At 44.8% G+C, this 25,575-nt stretch overlaps 1 protein-coding gene across 1 annotated transcript in view; it reads right to left on the bottom strand.

Annotated features, from left to right (window-relative positions):
- Positions 1 to 15,267: 15,267 nt before the first annotated feature.
- LOC133141767 (interferon-induced very large GTPase 1-like) overlaps positions 15,268 to 25,575 on the bottom strand; it is an 83,538-nt gene continuing 73,230 nt past the window's right edge. Inside the window, 8 exon segments of the mRNA XM_061262481.1 lie at positions 15,268 to 18,698; positions 18,700 to 20,801; positions 22,053 to 22,172; positions 23,163 to 23,321; positions 23,878 to 23,917; positions 24,235 to 24,317; positions 24,711 to 24,866; positions 24,979 to 25,028. Of these exon segments, the coding sequence (XP_061118465.1) occupies positions 16,071 to 18,698; positions 18,700 to 20,801; positions 22,053 to 22,172; positions 23,163 to 23,321; positions 23,878 to 23,917; positions 24,235 to 24,317; positions 24,711 to 24,866; positions 24,979 to 25,028 (5,338 nt within the window). The 3' untranslated portion in view covers positions 15,268 to 16,070.

Genomic DNA, 25,575 nt, shown 5'->3' with positions numbered 1-25,575 from the left:
GCTCCCTCATGCACAGGCCTTACTGGACTGGTGTGTTGAACCAAAGTCCGATGCCTTAACCTTGCACCACCGTGGAGCTCCCATACAAAAACATTTTTAAGTCTATATTTAAACATTTTACGCTGCATTTTAAACCCTGGCTGTCACTAGGTAGGTCACATGGAAACTCATTATTCTATTATGATCCTGGTTTTTGTCTGTTAGTTTCTTTGGTATTTTTGTACATTTATTATTTTTCATATTCATGTCTGGTTTTCTGTTTACATTCATTTGTATTTGCACTTGTCTTCCCCTGTGATGTCTGTGTCTTAATGTTTTCTGATCCCCAGTCCCCTGTCTGCGTGCTTCACTGTTTGGGTGGTTTTGGAATTTTCCAGTTTCCCACGATTCCTTCTGTCTCGCTGTTCTTATTTCCTGCTTACTCTCTATTTCATGTTTGTAGATAGCACTAATATACTAATCCCAACTAGCACAGAATTAACACACTAATATGTTCGTCTAACTAACAAACTAACATTCAGTAGTTTTGGGTATTTGTAATGTAATCACGTAACTAATAGACTAACTCCACCTCTATTTCAATACTGCTGTATAACTCCGTGTTCTATCCCTAAATTGCTTGCCTCGATTCAGTGAAGTGTTCGCACCAGCTCTCTGCTATCTCTACATTCCCTAACTCTGTGCAATTGTCTACTCTCTAGTCTGGAGCCGTTTGTATTGCCTGTGTGTCTATGTGAATCCAGTCCCGCGTTTTCGTTCCTCCCTTGTCATTGTTTTATTGCCCTTCCATGTGTCTCACCCATTTGTTTTCGACCCATTGCCTGTGACTGCGATTATCATCGATACATCTGTTTGCTGGAGACCCTTTGCCTGGACTATTGCTTATGAACTGCCTTATCCCTGCTATAATTGTTTGCTGGCTATTGACCCTTGCTGTACCAACCTACCCTGAGAAAATAAAGACCTTATTTTCTAAAGAACTTTCGTTGTGGCCTCACTATTAGATCCCCCATTCTGAGTGCCTGATAAGTTGTTGGAAATATAGAGGAGAAAAAGTATTGAGGACAATTAGTCAGATGGAGGAAGTTATTTTTTTGGTGAATTTGTCCAGGGCCAGGACCCCTCCTCCTACATTGTGCCCTGTCACTGTGCTGGGACATTGGATTTCTGCTTGGTCCAGAGGGAAGAGCACCTCCCACTGGCCAACCAGCACCTCTTCCTACTTGGTTCCCCATGGGGTCCTCACCTTCACTGATGGTCTCATCTTTAGACACACTCACACTCTGCTCTGAGTCTTCAGTTTTCTGCAATGAAAAACATCACAGACAGTGTATTCACATTTACAAGCCCTTTGTTGGTATTTGTTTTATACTATATTTCAATACATCTTTTAATTAGTTGAATAATGCAGCTGGGACCTGTCAGTCATAGAGGCTGTCCAATCAAGCTGCAGTGTTTCCTGGTTTTTGGTGTGTTTAGAAAGTGCGTAATTTAAGTCAATGATTGCTTGGAAAGATCACAATCCTTGTTTGCAAGGCCTGCACAAAGCCCTTTTTTAATTTGGCCCTCCAGGACTGGAGTTAAACAACTGGACATTGTGGCCTGCAGAACTGGAGTTTGACTGAGAGGTTTGTCAAATCTCACCTCCTCCTCCACGTGTGCAGTGTCCTTACTCAAGGTCCCATCCATGTTATCAGTATCTGCTGAACATCTCTTAGCTGGGCCAGCAGAGGAGGGTTGGGACTGGGCCAGGCATGAGGATGTGTTCTCTGGTCCTGGTTCTGAGCCCAGACTGGATCGGTTGTCTGTGGTCTCCTCCCGATTCTCAGAATCTGCAACTGCTGCTAGAGCAATAGACCCTGGCTGTCACTAGGTAGGTCACATGGAAACTCATTATTCTATTATGATCCTGATTTTTGTCTGTTAGTTTCTTTGGTATTTTTGTACATTTATTATTTTTCATATTCATGTCTGGTTTTCTGTTTACATTCATTCGTATTTGCACTTGTTTTCCCCTGTGATGTCTGTCTTAATGTTTTCTGATCCCCAGTCCCCTGTCTGCATGCTTCACTATTTGGGTGGTTTTGGAATTTTCAAGTTTCCCACAATTCCTTCTGTCTCGCTCTTCTTATTTCCTGCTTACTCTCTATTTCATGTTTGTAGATAGCACTAATATACTAATCCCAACTAGCACAGAATTAACACACTAATATGTTTGTCTAACTATCAAACTAACATTCACTAGTTTTGGGTATTTGTAATGTAATCACGTAACTAATAGACTAACTCTACCTCTATTTCAATACTGCTGTATAACTCCCTGTTCTATCCCTAAATTGCTTGCCTCGAAGTGTTCGCACCTGCTCTCTGCTATCTCTACATTCCCTAACTCTGTGCAATTGTCTACTCCCTAGTCTGGAGCCGTTTGTATTGCAGGTGTGTCTATGTGAATCCAGTCCCGCATTTTCGTTCCTCCCTTGTCATTGTTTTATTGCCCTTCCATGTGTCTCACCCATTTGTTTTCGACCCATTGCCTTTGACTGCAACTATTCTTTGGATTATCATCGTTACATCTGTTTGCTGGAGACCCTTTGCCTGGACTATCGCTTATGAACTGCCTTATCCCTGCTATAACTGTTTGCTGGCTATTGACCCTCGCTGTACCAACCTACCCTGAGAAAATAAAGACCTTAGTTTCTAAAGAACTTTTGTTGTGGTCTTGCTATTGGATCCCCCGTTCTGAGTGCCTGATAAGTTGTTGGAAATATGGAGGAGAATAAGTATTGAGGACAATTAGTCAGATGGAGGAACTTATTTTTTTGGTGAATTTGCCCAGGGCCAGGACCCCTCCTCCTACATTGTGCCCTGTCACTGTGCTGGGACATTGGATTTCTGCTTGGTCCAGAGGGAAGAGCACCTCCCACTGGCCTACCAGCACCTCTTCCTACTTGGTTCCCCATGGGGTCCTCACCTTTACTGCTCTATAACTCCGCCTCCTTGTTCTATCCCTAAATTGCTTGCCTAGATTCAGCGAAGTGTTCTCACCTGCTCTCCAATATCTCTACATTCCTTAACTCTGTGCAATTGTCAACTCCCGAGTCCGGAGCCATTTGTATTACATGTGTGTCTATGTGAATTCCCGCGTTTTCATTCCAACCTTGTCATTGTATTATTGCCCTTCCATGTATCTCACCTGATGTTTACTTGTTAGACCGCCCTCACTCCCATGCCCCGCCTAGTTTGTCTCATTCCCCTGTGTATTTCTACCTGTTATTCTCAGTTGCACCTTTCTAGTTCGTCTTATCCTGTTTTCGAGTCTCTAGCCCTTGTATTCCTTTACCCCTGTTCTAGCCTCCTTGTTCCCGAGCCTTTACCCTTGTAGCATTCTGTCCCTATTTTTTTTTGTTGCAATTTTTGTTTTCTGGAATTCTTGTTTATGACCCCTGCCTGCTTCTCTGGACTCTTCTCTTGTTTTGTGGACTTTGCACCTCTGCCCTGCTTCTGGACTGCCTACCTAGTTTTGAACTCTTGCCTGTTTGGATTCCGCTCGGTTTGGCAGTTTTCCACAAGTTCAGAGAACCGAACATTTGTCCAGCACCCCTGAATATGTTACTGGCTCCTCTTTTCAAAGACTGTAACCATTCTCCACCTGTGGGAACATGGGAAAGGGAAATTGTGTTAAGTTTCATGTTTTTCATGTTCTGTATTCTCCCTATGTTGTTAGCGTTTTCGTGTTTTTGGTACCTCCATGCACAGTCTCCCTGTCACTTCATTCATTGGTTTCACCTGTTTCACTTCCGGATTGTTTCCCCACCTGATTCCCATTCGCTCTTGTTACCTGTGTATAAAAACCCCTCTGTTTGTGCAGTTAGTTGGCAGATTGTTATGTGTTTATTCCATACTCTCCAGCGTTTTCATATTGATACCTGCTTTGACCTGTTTCGTCCCCGACCATCGAGTTTAGCTTATTCCTTCTGCTTGTTCTGACCCATAGTTTTCTGACCTGTTTCTGTTTATCGACTTTCGTTTCTGGATCGTGTTTCTGTTTAATTAGCTTGTTTGTTTTCGACCCATTGCCTGTGACCGACTATTCTTTAGATTATCCTCAATACATCTGTTTGCTGGAGACCCTTTGCCTGGCCTATCGATTTCGAACTGCCTTATCCCTGCTATAACTGTTTGCTGGCTATTGACCCTCGCTGCACCAACCTACCCTGGGAAAATAAAGACCTTATTTTCTAAAGAACTTTCGTTGTGGTCTCGCTATTGGATCCCCCATTCTGAGTGCCTGATAAGTTGTTGGAAATATGGAGGAGAATAAGTATTGAGGACATTTAGTCAGATGGAGGAAGTTATTTTTTTGGTGAATTTATCCAGGGCCAGGACCCCTCCTCCAACACTGTGCCCTATCACTGTGCTGGGACTGCTTGGTCCAGAGGGAAGAGCACCTCCCACTAACCTACCAGCACCTCTTCCTACTTGGTTTCCCAGGGGGTCCTCACCTTTACTGATGGTCTCATCTTTAGACACACTCACACTGTGCTCTGAGTCTTCAGTTTCCTGAAATGAAAAACATCACAGACAGTGTATTCACATTTTGCAAGCCCTTTGTCGTATTTGTTTTATACAATATTTTAATACATTTTAATTACGTGCTGCTTAGTCGAATAATGCAGTTGGGACCTGTCAGTCATAGAGGCTGTCGAATCAAGCTGCAGTGTTTCCTGGTTTTGGGTGTGTTTAGCAAGTGCATAATTCAATGATTGCTTGGAAAGATCACAATCCTTGTTTGCAAGGCCTACACAAAGCCCTTTTTTAATTTGGCCCACCAGGACTGGAGTTAAACAACTGGACATTGTGGCCTGCAGAACTGGAATTTGACTCAGAGGTTTGTCACATCTCACCTCCTCCTCCGCGTGTGCAGTGTCCTTACTCAAGGTCCCATCCATGTTTTCAGTATCTGCTGAACATCTCTTCGCTGGGCCAGCAGAGGAGAGCTGGGACTGGGTCAGGCATGAGGATGTGTTCTCTGGTACTGGTTCTGTGCCCAGACTGGATCGGTTGTCTGTGGTCTCCTCCCGATTCTCAGAATCTGCACCTGAGATGCTCAAAGACAGATCACAGTCACACGCCCTGGCATATAAGGTCGAAGGAAGGGTCCCAAACCTTAACATCCACCCCAAGTAAAATGTGTCATTTTAAAAAACAGTTTCTTTAAAGCAGGGCGGCATGGATGGTGCAGTGGGTAGCACTGCCACCTCACAGCAAGGAGGTCCTGGGTTCGTAATCCAGTCGACCGGGGCCTCTCTTTGTGGGGTTTGCATGTTCTCCCCGTGTTTGTGTGGGTTTCCTCCCACAGTCCAAAGACATGCAGGTTAGGCTGATTGGAGAGTCTAAATTACCCGTAGGTATGAGTGTGTGAGTGAATGGTGTGTGTGCCCTGCAATGGACTGGCGACCTGTCCAGGGTGTATTCCTGTCTTTCGCCCAATGTATGATAGGCTCCAGCCCCCCTGCGACCCTGTTTAGGATAAGCGGGTTAAGATAATAGATGGACGGTTGGATGGAGTTTCTTTAAAGCACTGCGATGGTGCACACCTAAGCACTAGTGGCTCAGCTAAGCACCATATAAGACATGGCTAAGCATCACAGTGGCGCTGTTATGATCTGCGTTTTCTTTTTCTGTATTTTGTTAAGTCCTCCGAATTTTTGCCTCTGTGCTTCCAGAAGTCAATCTGTCAGTTCATTCCCTATCATTTGTTTCACCTGTGTTCCACTTCCTGATTGTTGTACACACCGGATTCTTGTTTCCTCTGGTTATGTCCCGACATACACCTGTCTGTTTTGTGTAGTATTTGCCAGATTGTCATGTGCTTCCACGATACTTTCCAGTGTTTTTTCCTGTCTGATTACCTGTGTATCGACCTGTTTGGCTTTCGACTTCTGATTCCTGGATTACCCTTCTCTTCGTTTGGACTCGATTGTTTTTGGTTTTCGATTCTGTTTATCCCCCAGTTTGGACTACCTTATTGTTTTTGTTGCATCTGTTTGCCTTGGCTGCTTGGAGTATCGTTTAAGAACAGTTTATTCTCTACTACACCTGTTTGCTGGTTCTCGACTCTGGCTTGTCTCCTCTGCCTCAAAGTTAATAAAGACTTTAACTTGAACTTCTGTGGTCTCGCTATTGGGTTTATTGTTCTGAAGCCTGACAGGCACAGGGCATCACACTTTTGTTCGTTGCAGTTGCACACAGAGGACCAGTCCTGCCAGATCTGAGTATGGCATTATTGAGCCGCTGCACAGAGGGAGGGACTTGGTGGGGAGGTTCACTACATACAAGCACTCCTGATCACCTCAGAATCATAGTCTGGGGCTCGACTTAATGCATGGGCGATTGAAATAAACAGCATCAACTCAGGTTGGCTGAAGTGGGTGTGGTTATACGAGTGGGTGTGTTTATCTGAGTGGGTGTGGTTATAAGAGTGGGTGTGGTTGTCAGAGTGGGTGTGGTCATCACTGTCGGTGTGGTTATCTGAGTGGGTGTGGCTCTCACTGACTGGGTGCTCAGATCTTTCCTGTTGGTCAGAGTCTAACACAGTGGGACAAAAAGCAAACAGAACAGCAGTCACAATGTAGGCAGATTCCTACAGCCATATACTGTCTAGTCACAGCAGCCAGCTTCAGTGAAACATAGCCAGCCAGCTGAAGGTGTTATGGGCATCCTATAAATGTTCATGATAACCTTGTCTTCATTTGAAGCATAAAACATCAGCAAAACAAATATTTTTCAACATTTATAGTTGATGATGGAAAAAACAAAGAAGACATTTTGCATATTGTCAGCACAATTGAGCACAACTGCAAAATAAACCTAAATTAGAAGGAAACTGTCATTGTCTTTTATCTTGGTGAGTACATTACCTAATTTATCCATTAGGGCAGCCATCTAAACTGTGAAGTTGAAATTGCTACTGCTTCGACTAGTTTAGCAAGCTGGGTGAATGATAGCTCGCTAAGTAATGAAATGAAAATTAAGCTAGGGGGGCCGGTTATTAACTAGCATGCTAGGTTTACCTGGGACAGGTTTCCTTGCAGAGCACAGTTCGTAGCCACATTCACTGCAGAACTTGTCATTCTGCCCACATTTTCTGCTGCAACTGGGGCACTCCATCTGCATCCGTCTGGGCAAACGTAACATAACATAACATAACAGAACATGACATAACATGACATAACATGACATAACATGCCATAACATTAGCATAACACAATGATGAGAACAGGCCATTCAGCCCAGCAATGCTCACCTTTACCAACCACTAAAGCTTACCTACTGCTTAGTTTGCCTAAAAGCTAGATTGTATCTAGCACCGTAACCAGCCTGGTTTTGAAAACAGTACTCCACTACATGCCCTGGCATGCTACTCCACACAGTGACCACTCTCTATGTGAAAGAATACTTCCTAATGTCTGTGCAGAATTTATCCTTTGCTAATTTCCATTTGTGCCCTCTCGTTCTGATAACCAAACTCACCCTGGAGAATCGTCTGTAGTTCTCTTTGTTAATCCCTTTAATTAATTAAAAACTGCAATCAAATCATCCCTAAGTCTCCTTTTACTAAGCTTACCAGTTATTCCATTTTAGGGGGCAATTACTTTTTCATTCAACGTTTCATAGTTTGATAACTTTTAAATCAATGAAACAATCATTTAAACAATCAGTTGAAATGGGGAAATAACATGTGTACAAGAATGATATACCTTACAAGGCAGAACGATAGGATATGACATTTGTTCAAAGCAACAAAGATATGTTAAACTACTTAGAATATAGCACCTTTGATATCAGACCACCCCATTTTTGGGTGAGCAGAAATATTGGAATAGAAAGTATTTAAGTAATTGAAAGTAAATAACACTTAATATTTGGTAGTGTGAGGCGGCACGGATGGTGCAGTGGGTAGCACTGCCGCCTCAAAGCAAGGAGGTCCTGGGTTTGAAGTCCGGTTGGCCGGGGCCTCTCTGTGCGGAGTTTGCATGTTCTCCCCTTGTCTGCGTGGGTTTCCTCTGGGTACTCTGGTTTCCTCCCACAGTCCAAAGACATGCAGGTTAGGCTGATTGGAGAGTCTAAATTGCCCATGTGTATGAGTGTGTGTGTGAGTGAATGGTGTGTGTGCCCTGCGATGGACTGGCGACCTGTCCAGGGTGTATTCCTGCCTTTCGCCCAATGTATGCTGGGATAGGCTCCAGCGACCCTGTTCAGGATAAGCGGGTTAAGATAATGGATGGATGGATGGATGGATGGATGGATGGATGGATTTGGTAGTGCAAGCCCTGCGCTAACACAATGACGGAATTTAGCCAGGGCGAAGGTATCTGTACGCTTGTCCTTCTGGTGCTGCTGAAAGAAAGTTTATAGGATTAAATGTTACTGACTGCTGTGTGAAGAGACTAGATCAGCTAATAAATAAACCCCTCTGCCTTCCGCTCTCTACTGGTCCGGGCTGACCAAGAATCTCCACAACAGGGCCAATAAATCTACTTTCGTATTATCTGACTCCATTTGAATAATAATTTAGATTAGTGTAGAATCCCGTACTGAGATGTACTCCCAGAACAGTCCCGCCGTATGTCACATCGGCCGTTACGTGCACGTCTCACGAGCTGGCTAGATATCTGCCGTCATTACAGAGGTCTCAGGAATAGCTACTTTTGGGTGTGGCTGATGGCTATGACAGTTCTGTACAGGGCGGCCTATAGCATAGTGGTTAAGGTACGTGACTGGGACATGCAAAGTCGGTGGTTCGATCCCCGGTGTAGCCACAATACAATCCGCACAGCCGTTGGGCCTGTGAGCAAGGCCCTTAACCCTGCATTGCTCCAGGGGAGGATTATCTGCTGCTTAGTCTAATCAACTGTATGTTGCTCTGGATAAGAACATCTGCCAAATGACATTAATGTCATGTAAATGTTCTCGACATGAATGAACTGCCAAGAGGAGGCGATTGATTTACTGTCAGAGGTCTATGGGTGCAATAAGCCATGATACATTTAGAGTAAATTTACATCCTCCCTAGACCAACTCGAGGGGGTAACCACCCATTCCCTGTGTAATAGTGAGTGTCAGTATGTGAAACCACACAAATCAAGATGTAACAATTTATTTTACCAGGCAGGTTACTTACTTAATCACATTCAACTCCAAATGAAATACACATAAAAGTGTTACAATAGAAACCAAATTGCAGAGTCTTAGAAGTCATACCTGGTAACAAAGGCAACATGCACTATGTGCATGGGGGTCTGGCTACAGACACCACAACAAAATCTACAGCAGAGTGTGACTACAGTCTCCCAGATTGCTTGGTTTACTCTCCCTAACAGCACAAACCAGGCCTTTGATCCCGCTCATAAAAATGGGTCCACAATGAACTATTTGGCATTCATAACCATTTGGAATTTAGAGCCAGGCCTCTCCAGGTAGTGGGATTTGATCAGGGGGGTCAAGGCAAATGGCTTTCACTTGGACAGATTTCCACAGTTTACCCTAGGTTCCTGGGTGGTTATGATGTCTTAGGTATACTGTTGAGGAAATTAGACCATTGCACCAGTCGCACTGAAACAATCGGAATAATACCTGTAAGGAGTGGCCCTTCACAGCCACCAGAGTTGGTCAATTAATAGAATTTAATTGGTTGATTTATTTACTTGAAAGCCAAGTGTTGGTGTTTAAAATGGAAAACAGGTGCAACTATTTGGCTCTGCCATTTAAGTGTCTATCAGTTTGAAAAAGAGATGGAAAAGGGTATCCACAATGTTCACTTGTGGGTTTGTAAAATAAATTATTACTTTTTATTTCAGCTGTTTTTAAAGCCATTTAAAATGTATTTTTACAATACCAAACATTAATATGTTCTGATCTGGGATTGTCATGAAACATCTCATGCCATATACACATTTCAGTGCTCCAACCCTAAAAGGAATCTGAGAGGAGGGGTTGATTGGGGGGGGGGTTCAGGAAGACAGCCGTTTTGGGAACAATGCATGAGTTTTCCTCTCACACGTTCCCGCCCAGTATGAGTGCTGAGAAGGTGGGGGCTAAAGATGTATGCTACTGAGGGGAGAGTTAAATGACTTCACAGCCCCTTACTGCCACCATATCAGAGGAAGCGAGCCAGCTGACAAGTGCACTGAGTGACAATACCAGGTTTAATCATAATAATAATTTATAATACACTAAAGTGTAACTACTGCTTAGTTTGCTTCAAAGCTAAAGAGCATCTAGCACCGTGTCAAGCATCTAGCACTGTGTCTGCCTCCACTATATGTCCTGGCATGCTATTCCACTGCACTCTATGTATGAAAAAATACTTTGTAATATCTGTGAGGAATTTATCCTTTGCCGATGTCCATATATGCCCCCTCACTTGCTAACCAAACTCACCCTGAAGAATCGCCTGTAGTTCACTTTGTTAATTCCTTTAATAAATTTAAAAGCCTCAATCAAATCACCCCTAAGTCTCCCTTTACTAAGCTTAAAGAGACAAAGCACATTAAGTCCTCATAACTTTTATCTTTTATACATGGAATCAATCAGGTTTCCCTTTTTGAACCTTTGTAACATCACACAGTTACAGCAAGAAGAGTCAAAGCACCTTGTACAAAATGTAGAAATGCAAAGTTGGAAATGCAAAGGAAACCAATGATCTTTATTTGTATGTTTTAGCTATTTTTTTAATTAAATCATTGGTGCACATAATAGCTGTACGTATATTAGCCAATAATATGAAGATGTTTAATTTAGCTTCACTTACCTATAGAATCTCTTCTGGAATCAGTTCAGCTGCAATGTCTTTTCTGTGAAAAATAAAGCAAAGTGTGAAGAATGAGACTGATCCTCCAAACTGAGGGCGTTTCACAATGACCCAACTGTTGACTGTCAGGCAACTATATACAGAGGTAAAATCGAAAGTATTAGTAGAAGTACATGATGAGATTTTTATCTGTTGGGAGTTGTTCTGGTTTTGCAGTCTTTCTGGGAAGAGCGGGTGTGGCACCTCTTTTGTTTACTTGCTGTGCCTTCCTGTGGGACTTTGGCTGGAGCAGGACCAGATTCCTCCACTGGTATGACCTTCTCAGTGAATGCAGAAGGTGGGGCTGTGAGCTCGGCCGGCTCGCCTGGAGCGGCATAATTGGCTCGCCGCTCTGAAGGAGGACTCAGTGAGGGGAGGCTAGCCGCTCTGAAGGAGGACTCAGTGAGGGGAGGCTAGCCGCTCTGAGGGAGGACTCAGTGAGGGGAGGCTAGCCGCTCTGAGGGAGGACTCAGCGAGGGGAGGCTAGCCACTCTGAGGGAGGACTCAGCGAGGGGAGGCTATGGGCTCTGAGGGAGGACTCAGCGGGGGGAGGCTCGCCGCTCTGGGGGAGGACTCAGTGAGGGGAGGCTAGCCGCTCTGAGGGAGGACTCAGTGAGGGGGAGGCTAGCCGCTCTGAGGGAGGACTCAGCGGGGGGAGGCTAGCCGCTCTGGGGGAGGACTCAGCGGGGGGAGGCTAGCCGCTCTGAGGGAGGACTCAGTGAGGGGAGGCTAGCCGCTCTGAGGGAGGACTCAGTGAGGGGGAGGCTAGCCGCTCTGAGGGAGGACTCAGCGGGGGGAGGCTAGCCGCTCTGGGGGAGGACTCAGCGGGGGGAGGCTAGCCGCTCTGAGGGAGGACTCAGCAGGGGGAGGCTCGCCGCTCTGGGGGAGGACTCAGCGGGGGGAGGCTAGCCGCTCTGAGGGAGGACTCAGCGGGGGGAGGCTAGCCGCTCTGGGGGAGGACTCAGCAGGGGGAGGCTAGCCGCTCTGAGGGAGGACTCAGCGGGGGGAGGCTAGCCGCTCTGGGGGAGGACTCAGCAGGGGGAGACTAGCCGCTCTGGGGGAGGACTCAGCGGGGGGAGGCTAGCCGCTCTGGGGGAGGACTCAGCGGGGGGAGGCTAGCTGCTCTGGGGGAGGACTCAGCGGGGGGAGGCTCACCACATACGACAACAGCCCCGATCGCCTCGGAGTCACAGTCACATGGAGACGATGTGGCCTGGAGAAGAAGGCGTGTCGCTCTCCGGATCATTAGATCCGTTCGTGCTGCCGGGGGACATGATCGTATGTCTGCGGTGTATCCCAGACGACATGGGAAAGTGGAAGAGATAGGGTACAATTGGCACCAAACACCAAATTGGGAGAAGAAGGAAGAACATTTCTAAAAAATGAAATAAAAAAATGAAAGTACCTTCTCTGTACAGTATGTGGCGGTAAGCTTTCCCCAACTGCTCAAGGAACCCCCTCCTGCCATGATGCTTCCCAATGTTCCATCCTGGAAACCCCCCAAAATCTGGTTGCCTGGTCGTAGGTAGGTAGGTAAACCATACACTTAGTGAGCACTTTATTAGGTATTTTTTCACTCATTGTTCTTCTGCTGCTGTAGCCTATCCACTTAAGAGGTTTGACGTGTTGTGTGTTCAGAGATGCTCTTCTGCATACCACTGTTGTAATGTGTGGTAACTGTCACCTTTTTGTCAGCTGAAAGATGAGGTCAGGGGATACACACTCACACACACACACACACACACACACACACACAAACCCTGCCTCATACACACTCACACACACCCTGCCTCATTTACACTCTCACACACACAACCTGTATTATAGAGTGGAATCATGAAAAAAAATCTGAATACTGTAGAAAATATATAAAATAATAACACACTGAGGGTTTGTTTCAGTTTTGTTAATTCTACAGTTTTGAAAAATTACCTCAAGGTTCTGAAATTAGTGTCAAAGTGATAGTAAACCTGGTCTGCGCAGGTCTTTGGTCACAGTCACACACACACACACACACACACACACACACACACACACACACACACACACACACACACACACACACACACACACACACTCACACACACACACACACACACCAATCCTGCCTCATGCACACACACACACACACACCAATCCTGCCTCATGCACACACACACACACACACACACACACACACACACACACACACACACACACACACAGTATCCACATACAGGTCTTTGGTCGCAGTCACACACACACACACACACACACACACACACACACACACACACACACACACACACACACACACACACACACACAGTATCCACATACAGGTCTTTGGTCACAGTCACACACACACACACACACACACACACACACACACTCACACACACACACACACACACACACACACACACACACACACACACAGTATCCACATACAGGTCTTTGGTCGCAGTCACACACACACACACACCCTGCCTCATACACACACACACACACACACACACACACACACACACACACACACACACAGTATCCACATACAGGTCTTTGGTCGCTGTCACACACACACAAACACACACACAGACACACACACCTACAGACACACACACACCCTGCCTCACACACACACACACACCCACAGACACACACACAAATCCTGCCTCATACACACACAAACACTCATACACACACACACACAGTATCCACACACAGGTCTTTGGTCGCAGTCACACAGCAGCGCTACAGGAATAGCAGTCACTGCATTATTCACACACGCCAGTCTGCACTGCATGTGACACCAGGTGAGCCGCTGGTCAGGGTGTGTGTAAACCTAGCAAAATAAGTGTTTGTGTGTTTGTATGTTTTCTCTCTGCCCCCCTCTGAAGGATACACACATGTACTGCAGTGGAATTATGCCATTGGATGTCAGGAACCTTACTGATTTTCCTGATTGGACGATGGTATCCGGATTTGGTTCTTTATTAATTTGTTCCAATTTCGGAGGGAAAGTTACTGTTGCTGGGCAGATGCAATGGATTAATTGGCTACCATTTTGGAGGGAATGCAGGGATTATTTGATTGGCTGCAATTTTGGAGGGAAAGTTGCTTTGTGAGTGGGGAAGGGAGGGGTATTGTTTCGATGAGTTTGGCCAGCTTTTCAACAGAAATGAGCTGCCTACACATTACATTTAGTTGCTGCCGCATGATTGGCTGATTAAATATTTGCATGAACAAGCTGGTGCTGGTCTACCTGTTAAAGTGATAGACAGCAGAATGAATGGTACTTAGTTGGCTGCTGCTTCTGCAGTTATGGCATCCACTGCTCTGGCTGCCCCATGCAGGGTCTGAACATCCTGTTGAAACAACAGACAGCTCACTTCTCACCAGCAAGAATGCTGCACTACCAACATGTTTTGCTATCACTACCAAATGTTACAATCAAACGATGCACTGTATTAAACCCTGCTACTCTTCTCCCCACAGCAGATGACGGAGAAGCACACGATTGTTTAGGAGTAATTGACCAAGTGCTGTCTCCCAAAGCAGACCTCTCCTCCACCCAACTCCCTAATGCCAAGCTGGAAATAAGCAATAGTATACACAGTTTCAGTGATCACTTGTCTGGAGAGCAATTTGGGCAACTGCGCATTCATTCATCTCTTTACGTCAATCAATGCGAGTTTAGCTAAAACCTTTGTCTCATATTTTAAGTTACAGTTGCATCGTTTGTGGTAGACTATCATATCTTAGTAATATAACCAGCTAGTTACATAGCCAAATAAGTTGCATGCTCATTATATAGTTGGTCAGTTAAACTTCAAGACAAAAAATATAAAGTGTTGTGTAGCTCACTAAAGTCAACATTTTCTTAGAACACTACGAAAAGACAGCAGGCTCTGTTGCGTTTGTCAATGTCAGCTTTCATAAACACTGAACTGTAATAAGACTTAATACTTATACACCTTATATTCATAGACTGTGGGATGGATAAACAGTGGTTTGAGGGTATTTGTTGTTGCAATTCCTCTCTTGACCGTTACGAGTCTGAAATGACCTATTGTAGCTTTAACAGCTAAATTTTTCTGTGCGGAACTACATGCCTCACGACATTATATATATAATTTTTTAACAAAGATCAAATCTACAGAAACTGGGCGGGCCTATGAGCAAAGTGGGAGGGGCCAGGCCACTATTAGTGCATTGAAAGGGTGGCCTTTATATATATCAGAATATATTGCAGAATAGACACAGTGCATAGATTGAACCACTCAAAAACAAATCATTCAATAGACACAGTGCATAGATTGCATACATTGAACCATTCAAAAACAAAATGAGAGATTTCAGTTTTTGCAATTTACATTTGAGAAAAATATCACATTCAGCCCAGTTCAAGGCAGAACAAAATACAGTTCATTGAGTTCAAATCAAATGAAAAGTTTATTTTTAATGTGAGAATGTGAATGTGTCTGGAGAAATTCATTAGTTTTACAAAGATGCAAAACAAAGTTTCAATTCAGTTTTCTAAATAGAAAAATATTGTCATAATAGTGACATATAACATATAACATATAGTGATGATTATCGAACATATAACAGATCAACAAGACAGTAAATAATGAACACCTAAGCAAGCAGTGATGTAGAGCTGATAATTGCCATTAAGTTCTTACGCTTTAATTATAAGAATGATTTACGCGATAGAACACATATTTGGACTTTTGTAAAAAAAAAAAAAGAAAGAAAAAAAATCTTCTTTAATATGGAGGTGAGAATATTAAATTAAGTCTGTTAAACTGTTAAAATATCACAGCCTATTTACCATCCTAATGAATGGAACAATGGACAGAGATCAGCCATGATGATTCACAAGCAGGATTTGTACAGATAAATGCTGCATAGGTAAGGATACAGGCAATATCACTTTATAGCATGAATATGATTTCATGAGTACAATGAGCTGCTAATGGTACCATCTCTCATAGAACCAGAAAAGACTCAGGGGAGGCTGCAGGAATATAGCAGTGTCTGTGTCAGTGATCAGGAGTTCTCACTCTTTCCTAACATCAGTGATGATTGAATTCAACTGTCCCCTTTAAAAATGATGAGTGCTTCATTTGAATTATATAAATCTTGCTGTACATTAGTGCCATTCAACTTGGCTGGGGCTCTGTTTTGCTTAACCATTGAGTTGTACCTGTGAGTAGACTATTTAATATTAATGTCACACAGAGGATGCATTGTCAACCCTACTGGAACAGGGGCTGTGGAATAAATTAATTTTCATCAAGAAAGTTTCCTTCAGGTTTTCCATGGCTTGGTCTGGAGTTATAGCTCTCCAATTGTGGGGAATGTCAGCAGGCTTAGCTCTGTATTCCTCTGCAAACTGCTTATTATACTTGCTGAAGACGTACTTCCAGTAGTCTGAGGCCTGGATGCTGGTGTCAGGCTGGATGCGCCAGTCTTGGTAAATGCTCGGGTAGTCCTTGTATGGATGCCATTTCTCATCTGTTTCAGTCAACCTGATGTTTTTCTCACTGGCAACACTGGTGGAGCAGATATTGCTCACTAATATATGCGATTCACAATTGCTCCATCCTGCAATGCCCTGAGGACGGTGAATGGAAGCAAAGTGCTCTGTGTGATTCTTGCCACCAGCTTCACAGGGGGCCTTGCAGAAGGGACACTGCTTCCCACAGCCAAACACCCTGTTAAACAGCTCCTTCTGTGGCTGAAAGGGCAGTGAGGTCAGCCTGGCCCTCACATCCCCACCTTTCTGAAACTCTGTGGTAAAGGCCTGCTCCATTTCATCCACAAGACACCGGGAAAAGTCTTCTGGTTTGGCAGAGTTTAAGGCCAGGACTGCGCTGAGGGGGTCTTTGGGGATGATAAGCTCCTTCGCTAGGTCACTACAAATATCCTGAATGAACTGCTGAATGTTCTGGGCCTCCTCACCCATTCCTGCTGCCTGTTCAGCTGCCTTCATCTGTGCGTTCTTAATGGCTTCCTTTATTCTGCTAACCATCACCATCAAGTGTCTCATCTCAATGTCCCTGAGTCTATCTTTCTCTGAGAACTGCTCCACCATCAGCTTCAATATCCAGTCATGTACAAAGGTCTCATATTTTTTTATGTATTTCACAAAGTCCCGAAAGTTATCACCCTTAAGCAGCTGCTCAAGGATTGAGAACTGGAAGAAGGTTTGAGTGCTGAAAGCAATGGCTTTCTGCCCTTCCATCATTTCATCCACAAGGTCAGGGCCCAGAGATTTGGTGATGTATTCCTTCACCGCAGGTTGAAGACAGTTGACGGTGAAATCTTTGGCTTTCTTCTGACACTGGTCTCTTTTGTTGAACAGGTCCTTAAAGTCTGTGTAGTACTGTTTCTTGAACTGTTCCAGACAGTGACAAGGATCATTTACATGGATGAAAGCTTGATGCATTTTGTTAAACTCCCGTGCTGCATGTCCACAGATGTGAATCTTCAGCTTGGCCTGAAATTCAGCAGTTGTTTCCAGATTCTTTTCCAGGATTTTGTCTCCAATGCAAAGCAAGTCTGTTATGAATGTTTCATGGTAATCAGATCTTGTTCTCACTTTCTCATCAACAAACTGCTTGCTCTGCACAATGATGTGATCAACTACCTGCTGGAACTCTTTTAGCTCCTTTCCTGAGGAAACATTGCTAAACCATTGTTTTGATCCCAAATGTTTACTTTTCACTTTTAATGGCATTCTTCCATATCCAGACAAGTTGCCCACTTTTGACAGTATTTCACGTACTGAGCTGCCTTTCCTCTCTAAGTTAACCCACAGCTGGTAGTAGATGTCTAGCACAATGTCTCGTTCTTCCATGCCAGGGAAGCGCAGCTCTGCTACAGTGTCATCCCACATCTTCTCAAATTCATCCTCCAGCTGTTGATCAGACAGATCTTTACTTGTTTTGCATTTCTCAATCAGCCCCTGCACCTTGTTCTCCATTGTGGCCGTTTGATTGTTCTTGATGCTCTCTAACCTGAACATGCCCTTTCTCATCTCCACTGCTGCCTCAAGCTTGTTTTTCACAGAGTTCTCTGTCTCCCTCCTGATGGTTTTGGCTGTGATGTTGAAGTCCTCCTTGTACTTCTCTACCAAGTGAACATGTCCCTCTTGCCTCTTGTAGAATTCAGTGAGGTTGGCCAAAATGAGCGTTTCCCCTTTAGTCAGTTCTACCAAGGCCTGAGTTTTCAGGCGGATCAGTAACTCATCCAAATTCTTAAATTCTGCTTCTGTGCCAGAGTTTGACACCTTTGTCTCAGCTTCCATTAGCCAGGAGTACATGTTCTTCCTGAAGGCCCAATCCCATTGGTTGAACTCAGTGCAAAGCTGAGCATAAGCTTCAGCTACAAGGCTGTTGCGGAAACTGAAGATGAAGTTCTCATACTTCACTGCTTTCCATAAGCTCTTGTTCCATTCAAGGAACTCAATGATTGTGTGTGCTGAGCTGTTTCCAGATTTTTGTTCCATAAACTTCTCAATCACACTCCTCTTGAAAAGATCCACAGACTCACTGTAGCCAACACTGACAGGGGCCATGGGAGGGTTGCCGTGCCAGAGCCCAGGGATGTACCAGGTGTTTTTCTCTGGATCATACTCCATGACATCAGTAAATCTTTTGTTGCTTCCCTTCTTTTCCATCTTAGCTGCTGCTTGGGTCATCTCATTCAGCTGCTCCAGCAGAAGTTTCCTCTCTCTCATATTACTGTCATGGGCAGAGATGTCTGGCACATTCTGGTGCACAAACTGACAGCAGGGTTTTCTTCCAACTTCTTTCATGCGCAGGAAGGCGTGCACCACAATCTGCAAGATATCGTTAAATTTCCATGGAATTCTCCATAGCGATGTTGATGACTGTGATGTCACTCAGCCCCACCACCAGAGTGGCCAGTTCATTATCATGCTCATGACTGTCATCCAGCTGTGCCAACTGTGGTGCCTTCAAACCTTCAGTGTCAATAATCATGATGTAATCACACCCAAGCCGCACTTTAAAATCCTCTTTCACTCTGATGAGGAACATGAAGGCCCCTCTGGTGCACCTGCCACTACTGACAGCAAACTGGACCCCAAACATGGTGTTCAGGAGGGTGGACTTCCCAGTGCTCTGTACCCCCAGAACAGAGATGACCCGGATCTTACTTTTATCCTGTGTGAGATGATGGAGTTCTTTCAGAACCTGTGTCACCCACTCTAGAGGAATATTGCTTGAGTCTCCATCCACCAGCTCCAGAGGAAAGCCCTCCTGTAGCAGCTCAGCACAGAGACGTGGCAGGCGCTTAATCTCTGGGGTGAGGGCTTCGGGGAGTGAGTAGGCCGACTCGTACAGCTGACCCATTTCCCTCAGGAAGTGCTCTATCCCCAAGGAGCAGCTGGAGATCTCCCTGTCCAACTTAGCAATGAGCTCCTTGTTTTCTGAGGAATTCCGACACTGTTCCTTGTACTTTGCCCGAAGAGGTGGAAGGCTTTTGTGTGACAGATTATCCAGATTGATCCTCATCCACTTGAGGAAATACTTGCACTCCTCTGTGTTATTGCACATCGCGGAGATGAAACGGGACATAGAATCGGAGATGCTGTGAGCCCTCTGCTGTTCTCTGAGCTTCTGCCTCTGATCTGCAAGCTCGTTCTTGTAAACTTCTATGTTTTTCTCCCCAGTATTTTTCATCTTGCACTGTTCCTTCTCCAGTTTGGCCAGCTGTTTCCATGCAGTCCCTTGCAAGGGCAGCTCTTTCTCCTTGAAGCTTGGTATGTCAGATATTCCTCCTGTGATTTCATCAGCCTTCTGCTTGCTGCTCTTACAGTGGATGTATTCTTCATCAACAAGGATCCCTAAATCATGGGTAAGATCAGACATCCTTTCAATGCTCATTTGAATATTTCCCTTTAAAATTCCACGGATAGCCGAACACAGTTTTTTGTTGAATTCTGCATCATTCATCCGCCGATGCTTTTTGATGATGTTACTGGGTTTTCTCTCAGAAACACATCTCCTGAAGTCATCCTCATTGAAGCTCTGGCTCTGTGAATTGGTGATCAAAATCCAATGAGTCTTAAATTGCTTAGAGTCCAGAAATCTTTGTTCAAACTTAAAGTTGTCGCAAAACAAAAATATAGCAGTCGATGTGCGGCAGAGGAAAGCGTACTGAGTTTCAAAGTCTCTGAGGTCCCCACGGAGGTTAGCTATAGCCAGAGGCTCAGAGAAGATGTCAGTGTTTTTGTTCCCACTGGGCAGATACCAGCTGATTTCCACCAGCCCATTGGAAATCCTCCTTGGGGTGTCACCGCACTCCATGTTTTTGTGAACAAAGGTGTCCTGGTACTGCTGAGGGTTGCTGAGGACCTGGTTCAGAATGTGAGACTTGGACATGCTGCAGTTTCCCAGCCTCACAAAAGAGACCATGGGGAGGTCAGACAGAACAATGCTCTCCTCTACAAACCCTCTTGGGTCCTCCAAAGAGTGTGGCTTGTACTTTTTCACAATATCCCTCATGGCCCACAGCATTAAAGTGCACTGCTGGGTATCACATGTAGGAAGCAGCAGAGGCACAGAGAACTGGCACATGGACATTTTCAAAGCCATCTCCTGCTGGAGAAAGCCATCTGAGCACAGAAATACAGCAGTTATGAGGTCCAGGGGGTTGACTCTGTTGCTGTGGTCATGTGGATTTTTCTTGGTGTTCAGTGAGCTTTCTAGGCTTTGGGGCTCTGTGTCCTGTTCTGAGGTACAGCTCATTCTACGAAAGGACTCATTCACCATCATCAGCTTCCTCAGGAAACACCATGGCAGAGATTTCAGAGACTGGATGCTTTCATCAGATAAAGTCTCTCCATCAATCTGCAGCACCTGGCTCAGAGTCAGCTTGTTCTTCAGGTGGTGTTCCAGTCCCAGGTCTCTCAGCAGCTCCTCCAGACTGGTTCCTGTCATTGGGGATGGAAGCTGCATTAGTACATATGCACAGTAGTAAAGTAATAAAATCATAAGAATGCACATAAATACACTTGCACATCAAAAAATGACTAAAGGTCTTGGCAGAGTGAATGTTTCGTACTCTGAGTACGAAATCCCCAAACTCCCCCTACTAAAAACATGTCTATTTTTAAACATGTTATGCAGCATTTTAATAAGAGGTCACAGAAATGTATTCTTTAATTAAGTTCATTACAGGCTTAAAAATCACTGCTGCTAGAGCAATAGACCCTGGCTATCACTAGGTAGGTCACATGGAAACTCATTATTCTGTTATGATCCTGATTTTTGTCTGTTAGTTTCTTTGGTATTTCTGTAAATGTATTATTTTTCATATTCATGTCTGGTTTTCTGTTTACATTCATTTGTCTTTGCACTTGTCTTCCCCTGTGATGTCTGTGTCTGAATGTTTTCTGATCCCGGGTCCCCTGTCTGCGTGCTTCACTATTTGGGTGGTTTTGGAATTATCCGGTTTCCCACGATTCCTTCTGTCTCGCTGTTTTTATTTCCTGCTAACTCTCCATTTCATGTTTGTAGATAGCACTAATATACTAATCCCAACTAACACAGAATTAACACACTAATATGTTCGTCTAACTAACAAACTAACATTCACTAGTATTTGTAATTTAATCACTTAACTAACAGACTAACTCTACCTCTATTTCAATACTGCTCTATAACTCCGCCTCCCTGTTCTATCCCTAAATTGCTTGCCTTGATTCAGCGAAGTGTTCGCACCAGCTCTCCGCTATCTCTACATTCCTTAACTCTGTGCAATTGTATACTCCCTAGTCCGGAGCCATTTATATTACATGTGTGTCTATGTGAATCCAGTCCGGCGTTTTCGGTCCTCCCTTGTCATTGTATTATTGCCCTTCCATGTGTCACCTGATGTTTATTTGTTTGACCGCCCTCACTCCCATACCCTGCCTAGGTTGTTCCCCTGTGTATTTATACCTGTCCTTCTCAGTTGCACCTTGCTAGTTCATCTTATCCTGTTTTCGAGTCCCAAGCCCTTATGTTCCTTTACCCCTGCTCTAGCCTCCTTGTTCCCGAGTCTTTACCCTTGTAGCATTCTGTCCCTGTTTCTTTTTGTTGTAATTTTTGTTTTCTGGAATTCTTGTTGATGACCCCTGCCTGCTTCTCTGGACTCTTCTCTTGTTTTGTGGACTCTGCACCTCTGCTTCTGGACTGCCTACCTGGTTTTGAACTCTTGCCTGTTTGGATTACACTCCAACTGGTCAGTGAACCAAACATTTTTTCAGCACCCCTGAATATGTTACTGGCTCCTATTTTCAACCGCTGTGATAATTCTCCACCTGTGGGAACATGGGAAAGGCAAGTTGTGTTAGGTTCCGTGTTTTTCATGTTCTGTATTCTCCCTATGTTGTTCGCGTTTTCGTGTTTTTGTTACCTCCGTGCACACCGTAGTCTCCCTGTCACTTCATTCATTGGTTTCACCTGTTTCACTTCCTGTTTGTTCCCCCACCTGATTCCCATTCGCTCTCGTTACCTGTGTATAAAAACCCCTCTGTCTGTGCAGTTAGTTGCCAGATTGTAATGGGTTTATTCCATACTGTCCAGCGTTCTTGTATTGGTACTTGTTTTGACCTGTTTCGTCGCCGACTATCGAGTTTAGCTTATTCCTTTTGTCTTGTTCTGACCCGTAGTTTTTCGACCCGTTTCTGTTTATTCACCTTCGTTTCTGGATTGTGTTTCTGTTTAATTAGCCTGTTTGTTTTCGACCCATTGCCTCTGACCGCGACTATTCTTTGGATTATCCTCAATACATCTGTTTGCTGGAGACCCTTTCCCTGGACTATCGCTTACGAACTGCCTTATCCCTGCTATAACTGTTTAATGGCTATTGACCCTCGCTGTACCAACCTACCCTGAGAAAATAAAGACCTTATTTTCTAAAGAACTTTCGTTGTGGTCTCGCTATTGGATCCCCCGTTCTGAGTGCCTGATAAGTTGTTGGAAATATAGAGGAGAATAAGTATCGAGGACAATTAGTCAGACGGCGGAAGTCTTTATTATCTTTCATGCGCAGGAAAGCGTGCGCCACAATCTGCGGGATATTGTTCATATCCGTGGAAATCTCCATGGCGATGTTGATGACTGTGATGTCACTCAGCTCCACCACCAGATTGGCCAGTTCATTATCATGCTCATGACTCTCATCCAGCTGGCGCATACACTAGAAAATTGCCTTAACATTTAACTTCCACATTTTAAGACGAACAGAAAATGTATCATGGTATGAAAGAGTTTGGAACCATGGTTTTACAGGAGAGGGGAGCGCTTACTTGTGCTGGAGGTTTTGGAGATGCTGTCACTCAGTGCCTTAGAGGTGGCAGAGGCAGGACAGGGTTCTGTTCCAACGCCGCTGTCTGCTGCCCGGAAATTGGGAGGAATCAGGTCTTTGCTGTTCCATCCTCCCCTGGGGTCCACAGTCACTTTCCCAGCTACAGAAAGCGTGAAAACAGATTTGTTTTAAGAGACAGCAAATTATTTGGCAAAATTATGTCTGATTATTTGGATTACAATTTAATTGTGTACAGAGCTATCGAAGCCATCGATTTTAAACACTTTTCACATCCTGTCACAGGCCCAGTCTCCCAAATATAGGAATGCATGCAATTTTATACTGTACAATGACTCTTAGTGATCATAAATCACTAAACATGCCCTAATGGTCCTGAAAATGAATGCCATTTCACTTTGAATCCAAATTGAAACCAGCGAGAAACATGTTGATAAATTGCGTCCAAGAAGTGAAAAGAGGAGGATTGTGGGATGTTGTGTGTCTGTTATTCGAGAGTAAATTACCTTTGACTTTTTTTACCTTTGAGTTGTGAAATTGCATTAATTAAACGGTAGTTTGTTCTTTGGGAATGAAATGGCAGTGTGTTTGTTGGGGATGAAATGGCAGTGTGTTTTTTTGGAATGAAATGGCAGTGTGTTTGTTGGGACTGAGATGGCAGTGTGTTCATCAGCAGGACAGTGTGTGCAAAGCTGTACCCTTGGATATTGGAGTTGGAGATATCTCTCGCTTTTCATCCTACAGGGAGAGAGAACGAGTTAAAATAGCCTTTTCATTTGAAATCCATGTTTCTGTGAGGACCTGAGAAAGAGGGCCATAACATAAAGCAATGACAGCGGTAGAGTTTAATAACAGTGTAATAACAGTGTAATAACAGTTTAATAACAGTTTAATAACAGTTTACTAGGCATGCAATTGCAGAGTGATGATAGTAGAACAGTGTAATGGCAGAGTAATAATAGAGTGTAATTAGAGAATAATAACTGTGTTATGATACTGTAATAACTGCGTAATGATACTGTAATAATTGTGTAATGAGAGTATAGTGGCAGTACCAGTGCTTTGGACACCTGGTGGATGGCATCATGAATTCCACGGCTGTGCAGCTCAAACACCTTCTCTGTCACTGGGAGGCAGTCTGAATACACAACACACCACAATACACACACACAACACAACAGTCACAATACACACAACACACACACACACACACACACACACACACACACACAATGAAACACAATACACACCACACACACAACACAATACGTGCATAACACAATACACACCACACACACAATACATACACACAACATGCAAACAATACAGCATTGTGACCACCATTAACATTCAATACTGCATCTCTGCCTCATTCAGACAGAGATATGAACCTTGCTCGTCCTTCCTGCTAACTGTTACACCACTGACACTCGCTGTCAGACACTAACTCACTGACGGACATACTGACAGACTGACTAACTGACTCATTGACTGAGATTGACTGGCTGGCACATGCCTCTCCTGTTCTCACCATGGAAAGAGGGGCGTTTTTGGGGGCTGGGGTCCCAGCATCTCTCCATGAGGTCAATGATCTCCCCCAAGCCCTCAACTGCTGCCCTGTTCACCCCCTCCAGACTGGGCCTGTCCCCGTCCTGGACCCAAAGCCGGATCACGCAGTGCTTAGCATCTGAGAGAGGGATGGAGAGAGAGTTTCTGTGATGATGAAGAACATGCAGGAGATAGACCAGCAGCACAAGTCACATGTGAGCTGTGGTCTCAGGATGGACAGAGTCACTCACCACCATAGGGCTCCCTGCCAGTGATTATAGACCAGAGCAGGATGGCATAACTGGGAGAGAGAGAGAGAGAGAGAGAGAGAAATGTAAATCAGCAGGAATGACAGATGCTGTGGCCATCAGGAGGAGCTGGAGGTCGGGGTGGGGTGTACCTGTATGAAGTGGGGGTGGGGTTGGGGGGTACCTGAAGAAGGTGGAGGTGGGGGTGGGGTGTACCTGTAGGAGCAGGAGGTGGGGGTGGGGGTGGGGTATACCTGTAGGAGGTGGGGGTGGGGGTGGGGTGTACCTGTAGGAGGTGGGGGTGGGGGTGGGGGTGGGGAATACCTGTAGGAGGTGGGGGTGGGGGTGGGGTGTACCTGTAGGAGCAGGAGGTGGGGGTGGGGTATACCTGTAGGAGGTGGGGGTGGGTGTACCTGTAGGAGCAGGAGGTGGGGGTGGGGTGTACCTGTAGGAGCAGGAGGTGGGGGTGGGGGTGGGGTATTACTGTAGGAGGTCGGGGTGGGGGTGGGGTGTACCTGTAGGAGGTGGGGGTGGGGATGGGGTGTACCTGTAGAAGGTGGAGGTGGGGGTGGGGTGTACCTGTAGGAACAGGAGGTGGGT

The sequence above is a fragment of the Conger conger genome, chromosome 12, assembly GCF_963514075.1.
Source record: "Conger conger chromosome 12, fConCon1.1, whole genome shotgun sequence".
In the NCBI taxonomy this organism is placed as follows: Eukaryota; Metazoa; Chordata; class Actinopteri; order Anguilliformes; family Congridae; genus Conger; species Conger conger.
The sequence above is the reverse complement of the archived record's forward strand: the minus strand, read 5'-3'. Positions and strand labels throughout refer to the sequence as shown.